At 36.4% G+C, this 18,646-nt stretch overlaps 1 protein-coding gene across 1 annotated transcript; it reads right to left on the bottom strand.

The window, feature by feature from the left end:
• Nucleotides 1–241: 241 nt before the first annotated feature.
• GPATCH2 (G patch domain containing 2) lies at nt 242–15,627 on the bottom strand (the record flags this gene model as incomplete). The annotated part of the gene is made up of 4 exons (XM_009873904.1): nt 14,921–15,627; nt 9,760–9,821; nt 1,463–1,645; nt 242–318 (listed from the first exon to the last, which is right to left on the bottom strand). Coding segments are annotated over exons 1-4 (1,020 nt in total), but the record flags the coding sequence as incomplete, so codon positions are not given.
• Nucleotides 15,628–18,646: the final 3,019 nt, after the last annotated feature.

Below are 18,646 nucleotides of genomic sequence, written 5' to 3'. Positions count from 1 at the left end.
AGAAACAGTATCAGACTGTCATCTGCCATTCAAGTGCACACAATTATTCGATTACAATAGAACTGCAGTGGCAAGAGTCTAACTACTTAAAAAGCAAACACACAATATCAGGGAGCAGTGGCACTGTAGTCTTACCATTCCATTACCTACCTATAACATTAGGAAAAAAGCATGAAAAGAATACGCTTTCAAAAAAAAAGTCTCTAAGAATACATTAGCTTAGAATAATAAAAGCACGTACCACTGCATTCTGGTTTCCTGAAGCCTTTTTGATGTTTCTTGCTGGCATTCCATGAAGATGAAATCTATTCTGGAAACCTAGAAAAAAGAAATAGTACAAACAGACTTAAGAGTATTTCCTATACCATATAACCAGTAAAATTCACTATTACATACTAATCTATTAATCTGACTTCAGTTAAACAAAGTCATCTTAACACTGTCCAACATGGTACTGGTGGAAACAAAGCACAGAATGGGAAAAGTGAGAGAAAGCCCAAGTTGTCATGAAAAATGAACATTTCTGTAGATATTCTTACTGCTATCCTGGTTCTATTCACAGCTAGCTGCATAAGCAGACCATACTGAACGACAGTAGGAAAGTGATTTTTGTTTCACTTAAAACTTCATTAGTACTAGAAAATGTTAAATCTGGTGAATATGCAGAGACTAAGTCCTCAGAAACAACTGGAAGCATCTGGAAAATAAGCCTCAGGAAAGAATTCAATAAATTCAGTACGCAGAGTAGTTTAAAAGTGATTTGACCACTGTTCACATAAAAAAACACCAACAATTGTATTTGAATGTAAAAGGAGATCCTTGTGACATAGGGAAAGCACAACAAAATTCTTTGACAGCAAGTTAAGGCCTGACAACTTCATTCTTTAGACCAGAGTGGTTTTCCAGCTGTAAATGGAATCTAACACTACTACAACTTGCCATTGGATACACTGGATCCACAGTTTTCTAAAGTATTTAGATATTTTTTAAGTTACAATCTCAACCCTTGCTCTAAAGGAACCTTTCCCTCCTCTCTACAAACAATATGGCCTGACCATAAAGCAAAGCAGATGGTCACACTAGTCTACAAGCCTTTGGATTAATGAACTTCTGTAGAATTCTAAACATTATCACAGAAGCCAGGAACAAAATGGAATAGAAAAATTCACTTTAAGTAACGCTTAATAATTCTCAGTGCAAACATTGAGACAACAAATAAAAGAGTAGGCTATCAAAACATACCAAATTTTACACTTTCTGATTTTTCTAATAATTTACTTCTAAAAAAAAAACCCAAACAATTACTTCTCTCTAATGATACCTTAAAAATGAAGTAGTTCAAAGAAACAAAATTGTAACTCCAGTATCTTGTCAATATTTTACGTATTTTGCATAATCCACAGATATCTTCCTACTGTACCCAAGTGATTCTACAGTTTGCATTTGCTTGATTGCTACTTACCTCTCCTCCCTGAACGGGACATGAGAGGGAAAGTGCCAGTTAAGATACTTTCAAAGACTGGATCAGGCAATTCTCTCTCCAGTTCTGCAGAGTCTTCTTGTTCCCACCAGGGAATGACACCCGTAATTCCACACGCTCCACCAGATTCACTTTCGTGAAACCAATCACTCTGCTCATCATCACCTGTGTGAGGGCAGGATCCCACCCAAGCCCCCAAACCAGGGGGAGGAGCAGAGAAAATAAAAATCAGATGTTACCATCAATAAACACCCTGACAGGACAATTATTTCTTTTGCATTATCACTGTATAAAAATTACTTGTATATAGCAGTTCTATCTGGAAAATGTTTCTCAGTAGCATGACAAGCATTGCCATCAATGAAACCACATAAAATGTAATGTTTTAAAACCAATTTACAATAGTGAGAAACAATAATAAACTAGTTAATTCTTTGGCAATAACTGCAGGGAAAACCATTTAAGTTACTGCACTTTACATATTAACACAAAACAAGCCTTAATCTCCTGCAGGGAATTAAAAGGCATAAAACTGTGAAACTAGTTCTTTGCAGCTGATAATGGTACATAATTAGCTTAATTTCATGATTTGTATGGCTAGTAAAAGGGGAAAACAATCATGAACAGATGTGACTAAATGAAGTTAATCTGATTAAGTTCATTTAGAAATAAGTTTTGAAAAAGTTGATTTTAAATGAAAAGTGACAGTATCATGTGACTGAGAATTATACTGCATTGTACCAGAAAGCTGGTCATTTTTACTGACAATATTTATAGCTGAGGTATTTAAAGACCTGGATTTAAAGTCAAAAGTAAGACAAGATGGAAAAATCTTTTCTTAAACTTAGGTCACAAACACACTGGCAACTAGAAATAAATTGTTGCATTTCTTCTAAAATATGTTTGTTTATATAAATCAGGTATTTTACAGAGGATTGGAAAATATCTGCATGACAAATTTCCTTTCTTACATGCCAAAAAATTAGATTTCAAAGTCTGGGCTGAATAGTTTAATTCTATTTCAAAGTATCCAAACCATGCCTCACTATTCCTGCATATAAATTACTTGTTTGGCATTTCAATTTTTAATTAGGCAGAAGTAAGCAAGACACAAATGCGAGATTTATTAGATACATGAATTCTTTTTGTTCCTGAAAATTGTAAAATTTCATTGCCACTCAACCCCACAATGGGAAAAGACAAATAATGAAACTCAAGCCAAAATGTTGGGAAAAATAAAATACAACACACTTTCTCCAAATAAATTGTTGCAATAAGAAGACTACTTCAAAACCAAGAACAAGTGAAAATGGCTGTAAACATTGATCAGGAGAAGTATTTCAAGAAAATACAGAATAATTAAGGCCCTTTACTGGTCATTCACAGACGAAATGCTCACTACTAAAAGCAAAATTAGCAGAAGATAGAGAACAGGAGATTTTGGGTGGAGGAAGCGGAAAACAGAGATGGAGAGAGATACATAGGTCCAAATAAGATTTAAGGATTTTAACATTCCCAGAGCATTTTAGATTACTCTCTATATTTACTCTAATCCTCATTTATAGCCATCATATTTCGCAAAGACGTTCACCATTAATTCTATCTTGCTATGTTAAGGCAGGAATGTTTTTTGGGGGGAGATGTCTAAGAGTACTGAACAGAGATGGTGATGATGGAGGGAGGATTATATCTTTTCAGCAGACTCATCTGTGGCTCAGCATTGTTTGAGGTCCTTTGTTTTGATTTTCCAAACTTTCACAGATATCTTTCTGTGAATATTTTGTCATAAGATGAGAGTTCTAGGCACCTTGACTAGTAAGAAATACCATCAGGAACTCAAAAGAAGTCTTGTTAAACAAAATTCTGCTCTGAACTTAAGCACAGAATTCTGAAATTTGGTTTCACAACCAGCTCAAGGACAGAAGCCCATAGAAGGTATGCAATGCAGTCTTGGAAGAAAGAGCTAGAATTTAAAACTGGTTTTGTGGACTCAAGGGTAAGGCAAACTGCGGTGATAGAGAAAAATTATTATCTTCACTAAATGCTCAACAAAGGCTCTCTGGGAACAAAAAAAAAGTGACGTTACCTTGTTGTGCAATAGAAATATTAGTATGTCAAGCAACTATCTGTTACGACATCTCACCTGTTATGCTGTTATACAACTCCCCAAGCACTTACGTCACTTCCTGCCAAAGGCAGGCTTAAGATCTGAACCTCATAGGTTTTTCCCACATGACAGCAGAATCCAGGTGTCCCTGGTTTTTAGCTTCCTGGTCTGTGTATTTTAAACAACTCTGAATCCTTAGACTCCATCATGGTAGCACCTTGAGCCTAGCATAAACCTATCGCTACCATTCTTATGCGGGGGAGAACATGCACAGGCACTTTAATTAGCAGCTTCTCCACTTCGAAGGGATGCCATTTCCAAACCGAGTCAGGGAAGATCACAGCATTTAATCAATTCCCCACCTCATACGTACAGGCAATATAAGACAAAGGCCTCCCCGCTCAAGAGTTTGGTAACCAAACACTTGGGTTTCATCCTGACTTGCAGCTCTCAAAAGGCAACACAGTATCCATAAGCAACGTGAACTTGTGAGAATTAAAAATTCAAAGTAATTTCAAAAACACTTCAAAAGATCCACTATGCTGGCTCTTCCTCTTAGGGGTGCTGACTCAGCACAAGAGTATAGCAAATTATCATACTCCTCCAAGCTACAGGAAAGAAAATTACTTACGGAACACCAAGCCCGTGCTTTCTCCTAGCCACATATTTAAAAAACTCGTTGGCTCAGAAAGGTTAACTCCAACATTTCAATGCACTTCAGTTCCTGGCTTAATTTACTTATTTATTTTTAAGCCTTCCCCTCCTCAGTTTCATTCTATATTATTGAGTCTACATATTTACCTAATTACCACTCCTTCATGTTAAATTATTTGCCTTCCTTTTTTAGAAGGTAAGAAAAATATATATGTGAGCTTCTCATGGGTTCTCTATAGACATAGATCCTATTTACATCACCAGAAATTTCATGTTAAGAATAGCTTCACCCAAATCTTAGTTTAGTTAAAGCATTGCAGAATTATAAAAAGCAGATGTCTCACTTCACACAAATAGTTTTCCCTCTCTTCCTAGTTTTCTTTTATTTCAGAATGGCCAGAGTACCCTCCACAGCAGTCACTATGGCGTCCATATGCTTGCCTATGAATAGCAACAACTTATTCTGAGAGGCTAGCACAGAGTTCAACATCAGTGTCCTATAAACACCACTTCATAGTGTGCTCCAGTATCCATCAACTTGCACCCAGAGAGCAACAGCACACGGACTCTGAGTACCCGAAGATGCTAGTGTCATTTCCATCACTAGCATATCTCTTCCTAGTCAAAAAAAAAACAACCCAAACAAAAAGAACCCACAGCTAACAGCTCTAACAATCACTGGGAGACATCAGAAGATTGACTGTAACACACACAAAGCGTTTCAGGAAAACAAAAGTTTGAAGTTACCCGTCCACAGAGGCAGGCTGCATCTTGCTCTTGGTGTTCTACAGAGCTATCCTGGCAAAAGGAATAGCAGAATGCCATTCAGACACCATTTGATTTAAGCAGCTACTTCTCATTCAAGCTTGAAAGCTTCACATGAAGGCCTCCTCCCACCCCTCCCGTCCACTGTAATACCACACTCTGCACTTGAGTAGAAGGACTGTACAGGTGTGCCGTTAATCAATCAGACCAAGGTTATCACAGGATCTCAGCTTTATGTTCCTCTCTACCACTGGGATCCACATGCAATACTTAGGATTTCAACTATTCGGATCATATACAACAACTTCACGTTATTTATTCTTCACCCTCAAAGACTATAAAGCAGTTAGCCACAACAGCTCGAAACGGGGGTGATTACACTTAGCACTGCACACTCCATTTCTTTTCTATATGGAGAAGCCCATCCTGACATCTGCAGCTACTGAGGTGCTATACAAGGTCCAAATTAGTTTCTCGCTAGGGAAGACAAAAGGATGGAATTCTCATATACTGAATCAGTAGTGGGTCATCTTCATAAAGGACACAGTAATGAATATATGTCTAATCATAAAATAATGAACAGCTATCTTTAAAAGCTTAGACACATCCACAGTGGAACTCTGACATTCCCTGACCTTCTCCAATTTTAACTGTTTAACACTTGATTAATATAATTTTCCTTCCTGCTGGCTTAGATCTTAAAGGACATTTCAAGTGCTGTATGTCATGATTTAAGAGGTCTTAAGTCAACTTTGAATTTCTCTAAGCATACTAGTAGGTGTACATGGAATGTATCTTATTTGTCATACCAACACTACAAAATTCATTAAAGAATATACTTGCAATGTGTTGCAGACTTTTTTTTTTGAAAACAGCAATAATATCAACTAGCATTTGAACAATCTTACAGCTTTGTTGACATTGTGTTGAAAGCTTAATTAAATATGCCTTGTAATTTATAAAGTGTCTTTGTAAAGCGGACTTTTAAACTGCCTTAAAACTGCAGGTGATTCTATTAGCCAGGCCTAAAAATAACAATTGATTATCTCTTGCAATGCAAGATTAGATCTTTGGTTTCAAAATTCTTCAGTCAAAGCTTTCTACACCAGGTATGACAGTGCTTATCAATAGGGGGGTGGTTAGCTCAAGGGGGCCGGTTAGCTCAGTGGGTTGAGCACAGTGCTGACAACAATGACCAACATCGAGGTCATGGGTTCGATTCCCGCTCGGTCCCCATGTGTTGCCTGGTCTAGTTGAGAGGTGGCATCCCTGCCAATGACAGGGAGGGTGGGCTAGGTGATCTCTAAGGTCCCTTCCAGCCTAGGCCATTCTAAGATTAAAACTATTAACAATTACAAAACAACCATTTGTGAAAAAGCTATCAGGAATAAAGGAAGGACTGGGAAGAAAGAGTAAAGTCATAATAATTTCAGATACATAAGCTTCAGCCACTGTTCAGTTCTTCCAACTACTTTGTGGGCAGGCTCTCCCACCTCCATACCCGTAGGCTCAAAGGCTTGACACTTGCATAGGATTTGAAGCTTTTTGCTAACTCTATTACATCTTATCTCAAAGTTGACCAATTTACAAACTTATGAAAAAAAATCACAATCCAGAATAATTCACTTGAGGTTTGGTAACAATTCAGCAGCAATCTTCATCAACTGTACCTACACTGAGCATTTTCCATGATCTTTAAGCTTTTGCTGGCTAACTGTACAGGGTACACAATGTCTCACAGAATCACATTTGCCACGTTGGGATTGCAAAACATCAAGTATCAATTACTTCTGCCAGAAGAGACTGGAACAGAGTACAGCAAGAATGCTGCTTTTGCCCTCTCGCACGACCTGATATAAGCACCTGGATAACTTGGAAAAGGAGGCCAAGCATGGCTAGACTCTGATGAGGACTTCAGAGGTACAAATAAATCAATCAAAAAGGCTGTAAGACTGGAACAGAGGCAAGCTGTAAAGGAAGAGCATAAAGAGGTGGATTTTTTTTAAAATATTAGATGTCACAACACAGAAGTCTAACATAGGATTTTCAAGCCTCAGCAATTCTATTTTATTATAGGAATTAAAATAAATCTAGCATTATCCCATTACTACCCCCAATTTAATGTACATCTGGTTTTCTTGAATCAAATTACAGAAGTCAAAACTCTTCTGAGAGTCTGTGCACAGAACAGTACAGTTACTGTGGTAGAATTTATTACTGTTTGCTTTCTGAACCAATTTTGAAAAATATTAAAAGCTGCAAGGTCTGGCACTCTAAAGTTCAGAATTAAATACTCAACTATTTAAGTGACTGGCCAACTGCTCAAAGAAATTGCTGCTTTAGGTCACTTTCTTTTCTAGAATGTCTGTCCCATAGCATGAATACAGTTTGTGTCTCAAGAGACACAAAATGAACATATGTTGCCCTGGACAACAGGGTTCTCTTGTCTTCTGCTACCCAAACTTCTGAATGATGGCAGGCACATCAAGTATTTCAAACCAAGGGTTTCACCAGGCAGCATTAATCAATCTCTGGTTCTCCACTTGATTTAGCAGAAACCTGAAGTCAGAAGTGCAGAAAATTTGAACTACAAATGAGGTCAAGATGCTGATGTTCTGAACATATATCCTGGAGGAGGAACACTGGGAAGACAGCAATCAGTCTAGCTTTTAAGAAAACAGACAAGAAAAATCAGCCAGTTACTCCCTTAATACATTTTCATCTTGTTCTTTTCCAGTTTCATTTCTTTCACCTAGGCTTCTCCTTTGCTTTTATGAGATTTACTTTCTCCTTCCTTCAATTTTTAAGTGTCTCAGCTCAGCTATAAATTTATTTACAGAGATAAAATAACCTCATCTTACTTCAAAAAGGGAGTACAAAGATAAAAATTACTAGGATTTTCTTGGGGGGGGGGAAATGTTATTAGGAAATAAACAATTTAGGTTTTGTAGTAGAATCTCTAATGAACTCTAATGGAAAAGTCTTCACAAAACCAAAGCTGTAATGCAGATATAAGAAAGCCTGAGATCCAGTGTGAAGCTAATGGTCTTCTGACTATACCCACAAAATAATTAGTTCAAAGTAGAGATGAAAAAAAATAACAGTTTGTCCCAACAATATCCTTCTCAAGTTTAATTATTGTTGTTCTTTCTATTTATATTTCAGGTCTGACACTTTCTGCTTGAAAATTACCATCAAACTAAATAAAGGTTCAAAAATCAAAACCACAAAAAATAAGAATAACAGCTGTGTAGTAAAGAATCAACACTAAAAAAAGGTGACAATACACCAGTGAAAGAACACTGTTGTTTACCAATTCCTCCCCTTTTTACCTTCCACAAAACATATAAGTAAAACAGAGAGTTACTGAGATGTTTTCAGCCATATTATTCAAAGACTTAAATAATTTAGTTCAGAATTTAAGGACAAAAATATTGATACAAATATATTGGAAAGGTACTTTCAAAAATGCACATATGAGATGTGGTATGTCCTGATACACACAAATACAGAGGACAAATGTTTTAGAAAATGCAAGTTAAAAGAGAAATTCATACAGTAAAGTAAAAGGAAATCTTTTTGATGTGGCTTTCATTGAAATAAAGTATTGAAATACTGAAGTTAAAAGATTGATCTAAACTTTCAAAGAGAGACTAAATTCTTCTAAAAAGCTATGTGCTAGTATAACTAAAACCAGATACTTGGACTGGGAGGTACAGTTGATATGGCACAAGTTACTCTTGGAAAAGGAAGGAAACACTTCTGCTCTAAGTCTGAAATATCTCCCTACTATAACGCTAAAACAAGATTAAAAAAAAGCACCAAAACAAAAACAACCAGAAGAAACTGAATTATACACTAGAGAAAGGAAAAAGAAAACAAAACAAAATGTTCTTTAACTTAGATCTCTGGAAAGGGCCAAGACTTGTTCTCCCGTACACACTCAAGTAGTCTGTGGCAAACTGTGTGAGAAAATCTCCATTTCCATTCATTAACTTAGAAGTGCCAACTGAAAAGCAAGTCTTAATCACCTCATTTTTGTACACTGTCAAAGACAGCAAGTTACTAGTCCATAAACTGGACATTAAGACGCTAAGCATAATACAGGTAACTGCTGTACTCAAAGATGGCAATAAACACTAAAGTCGAAAAAAGAATCTTATTTCTATCTGCAATAGCTTTATCATATCAAAAGATATGAGAACATTACGCAGACTAAAGAAAAATTTTGAATCTTCACTGCATTGTAGATTACAGAAAAAATTTTCAGAAGGGAGAGACTTTCAACAGTATGCATCTTCTAATCTCTCTTAGACTGCTGAAAAAGCAGGTTGTTTGAAACTACTTTTCAAACAAACTACTGAATGAAAAATAACTATGAAATCCTGCCATATCAGTTTGGAAAAAAGAAAATAGTTTGAGAAGCAGTACGACAATGACAGAGTCCGGTTTCAAAACTGGAGCAACTGAAGAATTAAAACTTCATATATATGGCCTTTCAGAGACACCCAAGTTATAAGTAAGTTTATTATATTACCGAGGACGCTTCTCATGACATCTTTTGACTAAGACATGGGTTCAGAACACCCTCTAGTAACATTTCAAAAAATCTGGAAAGCAAGTGATACTTCAACTCATTAAACTAGCAATAGCAACTCAAATATAGTAATTGACCTACGAAATAACTTGTAACGCTTATAGAATTTCACCAGATGTGTTTGAGGGGTGGAGAAGGGAAAGATTGTTTCAATACCTTGTCTTCCCTCATCATTGGTAAACAAACCAGCATCACTGCTGCTCAGACTGCTGGATTCACTGCAATAAGAGAAAGAAAGAAACAGATCAAAAGAACAATTGATCTTTCAGTCGTAAAATTTTAAGGAGACAAGGCTGTGCTCAGATTGAACTTAAGCCCAACAGAGATAGGAAAGAAAACAAGATGATTTTTTTTTTTTAATCAAACTGCAAATATCCTACTTCCATTAACTACAAAGCATATTATTTTTGGCACATAAAACCATGGGAATCTAATGGTACCCTGACAATAAGCCAGATGTGACTGCAACAAGGTGCTGACACAATTGATGCATTTTATTATCAGCTTCCATCAAAAGCTCACTGCTCCCTTCTTATGCTGTGCAATTCAGCTTGATCCTGGAACACCACTGCTCAATAAAATAGAAGTCTCCATCAAAAGCAGCCTAAGCCTTCCTTCAGCACATGAAATACGGGAGTCTGAAAATGAAATTACCTTTCCGAACATCATTTGCAAATATTCTGAAAAATACATGGCTTAAGGGTTACGATGCGCTACTTGGGGAAAAAGAAAAATGTTTATAACAAAGGTAGCCAAAATAAAGATCATCACCCTAAAGAAAATAAGTATGATCAATGACCATAACATCAACAAAAAAAGCAAGGTACAATTTACTTTTCTGTGACTTCTATCATGGCCTTAAAATTAGAATGTATGTATACAACATGCACTTCTCTCCAAAATCAAAGACTTCAACAGATGGAGTATTTTGTTCTTTGTTGTATACGCATTGCTACAAACAATATTCCAGGTGTGTCTAAACAGTAAAACAGACTTGTCTTTTAATAACACACATCACAATTTTGTGAGTTCCACTCAAAAGGATTCTTTTGTAAACCACCTATTTCATTTCTTGTCAACAGAGTAACTCTGCTAAAAAAGTAATACTATCATCAAAATTTGATCACATTTTGCTTACACTGAGATGTAGAATAGTTTGAAAAAAGAAAAAAGCAGCTGACCACACAAATTCAAGTACAAGTTATAACACTAAATACAAGTTATAAATACTCAGTGTTGCATACAAGTTACTGACAAGAACTTCAGGTCTGTTTACCTTCCTATACTTACCCATATTAAAACATACATGTGGTCCTATATTTCAATTCAACTTGTTTCAATTATGTTTAGTTATCAACTAATAATAAATTAGTCTTATTTCCGTGTCTAAATAACTCATACACTTAGGAAAATTATTTAATTTTCAATGTTAATTTCAGAATATAAGCCCCAATTTTGTTGAAGTTTGTAATATGAGTTACATAAAATTAGTCTAATTTGTGCTTAATTATAAATATGTATTTGGGGTTTTGTATCTTCCTTTAGGAGGCATCCCAACATGATTTGAAACATAATATAGTATCAGAAGACACAAAGAAATGTTTGGTTGTTTTGTGGAGTTTTTAAATATATGTATATGCATATGCACAGCTCTGTATTTGAAGATTAATTTCTTAATCTCTGCTGTATCATCTTATCCACATTCTTACTATATGAGTAATACTTATACCATCTTTTATACATAATATAATCAGAAGAGACTTAAGCACTTAGGGCACTATTGCCCTAAGCAGAAGATGTCAGGCGTGCAATAAGAATGGAACCACCTTTTATGAGGGAGACCAAAACTTGAACTTCCAAATGTTGCAAATTCTAGTAACTTCCTCCTAGTAAGCATCCCATCCTCACTTGATTACAGCACAGTTGGCTTTACTGACCTTACATTTCATTGCACACAATTTTATATTATACCTCTGAAAGAAGAAACTTTCCCTTTCGTAGATTCTACCTGTCCATTCATCATTTAATTGTACTTTTAAAAGTGAAAGTTAGGAAATTCTTTCAACACTAGTATTTCAGTCACTTTCTCCAGAAAAATTCCCAATTTTGAAAAGTCTCCTTTGTTTTTTCCTTTTTCTTTTTTTAAAAAAAAGATATTTCAATTGTGCAACAATTCTTGCTGAAGTTGTTGAAAACAAAAAAAAAATACAAAAATCCAACTGTAACATTAGCATATCCATGGCAGCCACAGCGCCCATTCTCCTCAGTCAAACAGGGCCAGGATTATAGCCAAGATAATTGCTACATGGCACTCATTTCACTGAATAAATTCAAAATCTCTAGAATTAATACATTAATATCCAAGTACATGAAAGTTGTTATGATGGAATTTATTTCCAGTTTTAATATAATTTTGCACTGTGTATTGCTAATTCTTTTGCTTTGCAGCAAGAATTCTGGTCCCAGCAAGACTTCCAGGACTTCCCAGATTCCTTTTAGTCCTATAAAATTGTGTATACAAGCAAAAACTTGGAACGGTTTTGCTACTCAGAAAGCCTTCACAGCTTTATTTGTACCTTTGTAGAAACAAAGAAGAAATTATTTTCATTATTAGCTATTACTACTAACAAACTGCCCCATACCTTGGCTTCATATGAGACTTGTGACCTTTGTTCACTAACCAAGCCCGTCCCCAAGAACTGACCGGCCAGCGGGTGCATGTCTCCAAGTCTCACTGCTGCTCCCTTTCAAAAGGGCAACTGAGATTTCTCCTCTCTTTTAGTCACCTAAAATACAAACAACTGCCAAAGCTTGTAGGAATTAAATACCATCAAGAACTCCATGCGCTGCCAAAATCAACTCACTTAGCCAAGGAGCTAAATGTGGAGGATAAGGGAGGATGAGCAAAGGACCAGTTCTGATCACAAAAATCTCATTTCCGATGCTCAAAACCAGCCCCACAGAAATTCACATTGCAGATCATTTAGATGTTGACACTTTAAGAGCTTGAAGACTCCCCCTACATCTCCTGAACCCTGCACTTTTAAAATGCTTCTTGTGTTAGAAGACACACAAAGATTGCAAAAGTGTCACTTAGCATTTTTAATGTACACTTCAAATATATATGTTTTGTTAAAGTAACTTCATGTACACACTGAAAACTTCTGTTTTAGAGATCCAAGCAATTTAAATTCCAGTTAAAATTATTGGCTTTGTTTTGTCTTTATTAAAAACTGAATTTCTAAAAAATCAATCCTTTTTAGAAAATAATTATTAAAATGTATGCACAGAAATGTACAAAATTAAGAGCGGCTTTCTATACTTTGTATTTTTCCTTTTCCAGCAAGTGTTGCTGAAGCATGAGTCTAATCCAAGATGCTTTGTTAGTTCTCTACATCTTACACAATCTTTTAAAAATCATGTTCCTTTTAAAATCTCAGCTTTAGAACACACTCTTAGGAATAGTTTGCTAGTTATTTCTGACTCTTCTGGCTAAACGTTCTAAAAAATAGAGGCACTATTGCATTTAAGTAAAGTTAGTTTAAAATGAGTCCAAATTATTCAAATACAAAATGCTCAGATGCAGCACACACCTTAGAAGCTTAGATATGGTGGATTTCTAATCACATTACAGAATGTAAATTTTCTAATTCCAAATCTTTTGGTATAGATGACCATTGCAAGAAATTCAGCAGAATGACAGATCCTCACTCAACCATGTGCATGAGTAGAAAACGCTATGAATATGAGAATGGTTTTTAAGGCCATTTATTGGGTCCAGAGACAAACATTTGAAGAATAAGGTGAAAAAATACAACATTCTGTGTAACAAAACATTAAGCATTTTGAAGAGGAAAATGGATTTTTAAATCAGTAATGTTTCTTTTGTAAAAAAAATAAAATACATTCAGCCTGATATGGAAGTAACACAGGTTTGGGAGTCTACTGGAGGATTTCTGCACAGATCATTCTTCTCTCCACCCAAAAATTAGCTACAGAATTTTTGAGGTGGAGAACTGTTACCCTTGTAACATAGCAGAATATCTTTTATTTAAAAAAAGTGACAAGACTATGGACATGTGATAAGCTATCTAATGGTTCCCAGCTCCAAGGAAATTTGTAATCATCTCTCTTTAGGTCCCCAACTTGGGGGGAACAGATTCCCAGCATTCATCAAAGGAGAGGGAAGTTTTCTAAAGGCTTCCTGACAACACGCTCCTGTCTTGCACGTCTACATGAGACGTCTGACGTTACACTGGCTGTCCTGAAGGACTGCTTGTGCTCTAGTAACTAATATGTTAGGAACAGCCTTTAAGGCTCAAGATTCATTCAGCTCATTCAGTTGCTTATTGGTCACACAAAGACAAAACTAGTATGCAAAAAAAAGACTTGGAAGTCTGACAATAAATGGAGTTAATAACTTACCAATACTGCTGTTATGATAGCAACCAATCTGTCTGCTCTAGTCAAAACCCTTCTACCTCTCCAATAAGTAAAAGGCTTAACAGGTTATAGATAAAATGTTACAAAAAGACCAGGGACACAGTGCTGTTAAGTTATATGTTTCAATATGTTTCAACAGTTCTGTATCCAAAACCAAGCACCTGGAATAAACATAATCAAGCTTACCAGACCCTGCAGGTAACATCCCTTGTGCATGGCAGAAAAATTACTTACATCTGTGTTGTCAAAATAGTACTTTGGAAACAATTACCATTGTAGTATGACTGCTGTCTGAAATCGATGGATGAGGTGTACTGCCAAGGGGTCATCATTCCCCCATTTTTCTAATGGTAAGCTCAGGTGTTTCTGAACTGTAAATTGGTTTTTGCATTTCGTAAATGATGTATATCCTTGGCAACCTGCAGACTTTTTATGCCCATGACACATAAGAACATAGTGTCTAAATGGTGACTCTAAACACTTACAATCTTTCTGATGAATAGAGTTAACAATCAAAGCACCAACGTCTAGAAATTGGAAAAACACTTAATTTTTTGTCTGAGAACTGTCATCAGTTAATATATCCAGAAAAAAGACATATTAATAATTTGTATATTGTCATTATTAATCTTGAAACAATTAAAATGTATAATTTCAAGAAACTGTTTTCTTGGTTATTCCTCTGCTTAATTTCTCAACCTGAGCAAGTCATATATGTTAAAAAATATTGAGTAACTTGTTTTAACAAGTACTATTGATGCTAGCATTTTAGCTCTGGAATTAAAGGAAAAAACAGTCTCGCAATACAACCAACAGTAATAAAAGCAAACAAATATTATCCAAAGTTTCTGTAAAAAGGAAGAGAAATAATAACCTGTCACTCATGTTCTCATCTGAGCCTTTTTGCTCCTCATATTCCATTTTGTCCTTATTTGCCTGGTTCACTTCTTCATTTTCTATAACTACTCCTTCATCCAAAATTTCTGATCCTTGTCGAGCTGCAGCTACTTTTCTTTTTTTCACTTTGCTCTTGGCAAACTCTTGGTGTTGGTATGATTTATTGTTATTGTCCATTTCTTGATCTCTGCTGTTATCCTGCTGTTGAGTTATTGTCAGTGCATTAGAGACTTCTGCTGGCAGATCTATTGCCATCCGTTTTACCTTTCTTCTTCTGCGTAAAGTTCTGTTTCCCAAACTGTCAACAGCCAAATCTGGTTCATGCCACAGAGGTCTTTTGCCTCTAATGTTATTTAAGTTTGAGGAAGGCCTACGTTTAGCCACCAACAACTGGTCATCAGAGTCACTGTGGTCTTTCTTATTAGCATGATTCTCCCTGTAGTCTTTGTTTGACTCTTCTAAACTGGAATCAGAACCTTCACTTAAGCAATGTCCAGTCTCCCAGGGATGATGTGTAGTAAACGAACGTCTTTTTCGTCCCCTCCTTTTCCTTGCCTGTCGCTTTAGAAGGCAAGACACACTTCGAGAATGATCTCCAGTATCAGCAAAACCTCCTCTGGCTTGCTCTGAACTTTCTTCCAGTGCTGAGACCAGATCGTGAACCAGCTCCTCCATAGTCCTACTGAAATGCCTATATATTTCAAGGAAAAAAACAAAAACCAAACACACAAGAAAACAACAAATTAATCTGAAATGTTAAGCATAAACTCCATAATGAGTTTACCTGCTGAAATCATTTTAGTCACTTCAGGCAAGGTAGTCAGTGTTAATGTCCATCCTATAAAGATTATCAGTTCTGTCAAGACACAAAACCTTACCAACCAGTTCCATGCAATTTGCAACACATGAGCACATACTCCTTTTAAAAGATATCTTCCCAAGTTTCTGTCACGGAAAGAAGGGGGGGTGTGTATGTGTACACTTTCCCTATTTGTTTTCAACCTCAGTATTATTGTTTGGTTTTAATTCATCTCATCACGCTTTTATGCTTTTCAGGGATTCTGCATGGCAAGAGCACGCTCCTTACTCCTCAAATTTCACTAACATTTAGCATGTCTTTAACTCAGTATGCTTCAGTAAGCTCACCCATGCATTACATAAACATAATTAAAAAAAAATAAATCAAATGTCCTAATCCTTCTCTGAAGGCTGTGAACCTTCTCTGTAAACACAGCAATCGGATTCTTGCATCAAAGCACCAGGAGACCCCTTTCATTGAGTTAAAGCAACGAATAATGTTCATATTCTTTACTACATTGCACCAACTGATTAAAATGGAAGACATTAAATTATGTAGCAGATATTTAAAAGCAATCTCTTCACTTTCTTTTACAATATAAATTGACAGAGGAATTGACAAAATATTTTTCTACCCATACCAGCAGAGCACGTGGAAATGTGGAGAAAATCTGGACACATAGCACACGCTTTCCCTCTCTCACTTACCACAAGCTCCAATGTTGAAGGCATTTAATGGTGATGGCTGAATGGACGGTCATAACCATAAAGTACACAAATTTTAAGTATTCACGTGAGAACTGAAGAGCATGTTTAAGAAGTCATCCAAACTGGCCATGATATACCTTCCCTAAAGAAATGACATATTCTTCTTTCAAATCATTTTCAGAAATACTTATTTTAAATATTTCAATTGCCAAAAGCAACTGAAACACGAACTCATTCTGAATTCCTGAAACTACTCTGCCACTTGCATTTATTTCTCATATCATTTTCTGTCCTGCTGTAACCTCTAGTCCTATTAGTACCTCTTAACCTAACATTGTCTTTGGCTCTCAGTACAGCAGAATCATATTATCTTGTAAGGGGTGAGACAGCTCTGAAAGAATGATACACTTTCCCCTTAATCCATTTGTTCACAAGAATGAAAATCTCCAGAATCACATAAAACCACTTCTCAGAAGCAAGAGAGGAAAGACAGTAGCAAAAGCTTTCCAAATGAAGCTACTATTTCCTGTGAAATTCAGAAAAAGTGGAAGCCAATTAACCTAGAATTTACTTTAAAACTAATTCTTACTTCGAGTTTCAATTACTGTGGAGGGTTTAGTCCTTGCTTGGTGTTTTAGTTTGTACAGCAGGAATTTCAACTAGCAGCAGAGTTAAGTCCAGGTAGAGGGTTACTTCGCGTGATGCTGCAGAGCAGGTAGGCATCAGGAAAAATTCAAGGCTCAGTGGCAGAGGGGAAACAGATACATGAGCTGGATTCGGGAAGTTAGGGATCAGGATCAAAGGCAGAAGAATGGAGACCTCCTCAGACGCTGCCCATTGAAGAAGGGGAGGAAGAGAGTTTAACCCCAGTGATCTCTTAGATTTATACTGAACATGATATATGTGGAATACTTTTGTTGGTAAGGTTTGGGTCACCTGTCCTATCTGTTTCTCCCGAGAGGCGTGATCTTTTTACTTTCTTTCGACCCTTTTACTCCCCTGCACTCCCAACATGTTACACAATACCCAGCAGTGGCCTTGGTTATTACAGGAGCAAGTATAAGTAAGAGCCTTTCTGCATACCAATCCTTGGTAGTAACTATACATATCAGGTGTTATCACTTGTAGCAGACACTGTCTGCAAAACCGCTCTGTTAACTTCAAAAAGTGCAGCCTCTTAGAAGAGACTGAGCTGAAAAGTAAAATCACTGAGCAGAATTGGTGCTGCTTAGCTCAATCAGGAAAGATGTTATATTAACCCAGGTTTCTCAGTAGCTGTAACTGCAAAACAGGGAGGGCACCAGCCCCTTTAGCCTTATTGTTAAACACCCATCTTACTGTTAAACAGCCATCTCTGCAGGTGCACGGATCAGAAATGAGATGCCCGTAAGATCTAAGAGGCTTTCTAACACTTATGCACTGACATAACAGGATACACAATACTCAACAAACTCCAGCACATTTATTTGGATTAATTTGAGACATTAGTTCCCACAGCTGTCTGTCCAGACCTTCTGTCACAGGCTTTTGAATTTACAGTGAAGTGACAGAAGCAGAGATGCGCCAAAAACTGAACTAGTAGGCTTAAACAAACCTTTAGCTCTCAAAAAGTACAGTTTCTCCTAACTTGCCAGAATATGAACTAGCACGTATAATCTCTTGCAGCCTATTGTGCTAGTGCTCCCACAGCACAAAGTAAAAGGGAAGACATGGACACTAACATCTTACACCACCATTTACGATTAATTAATTCAATTCAGTATCCCTAATCCATATGGATAACTATACCACTAAAATCAATGTAGATTCTAGAGTGGACATACCAATTTACTCCAGATAATGGCATAAGTATGGTGTTAAAGTTCCCTTAGTTCTACGAAATCCTTCAAGATCAAACACAATATATCCAGCTTGGACATATATATATCCAGCTTGGATATATACATCTGATCTCAACTTGTCTTGAATTCCCCCCCAAAACACTGTCAACAAAGATGGTGCCAGATTAAAAGACAAAACTCAAAAGGTTTTGAAATAAAGAGAAAATATGATTTTTAAAATACCCTGAGCAGTAAAGGTGCTTAATTTCCATCAGACTATGACTTTGAATCTTATGCATGCCTACAATTAATCTTTTCTACCAAATATCAGGTCTCCTCACTGCAATTCCTGAAATAAGATCTGTACAGGGCAGTAA

Source organism: Apaloderma vittatum, unplaced genomic scaffold (genome assembly GCF_000703405.1).
Source record: "Apaloderma vittatum isolate BGI_N311 unplaced genomic scaffold, ASM70340v1 scaffold15827, whole genome shotgun sequence".
In the NCBI taxonomy this organism is placed as follows: domain Eukaryota; kingdom Metazoa; phylum Chordata; class Aves; order Trogoniformes; family Trogonidae; genus Apaloderma; species Apaloderma vittatum.
This window is presented reverse-complemented; position numbering and strand designations above follow the sequence as displayed.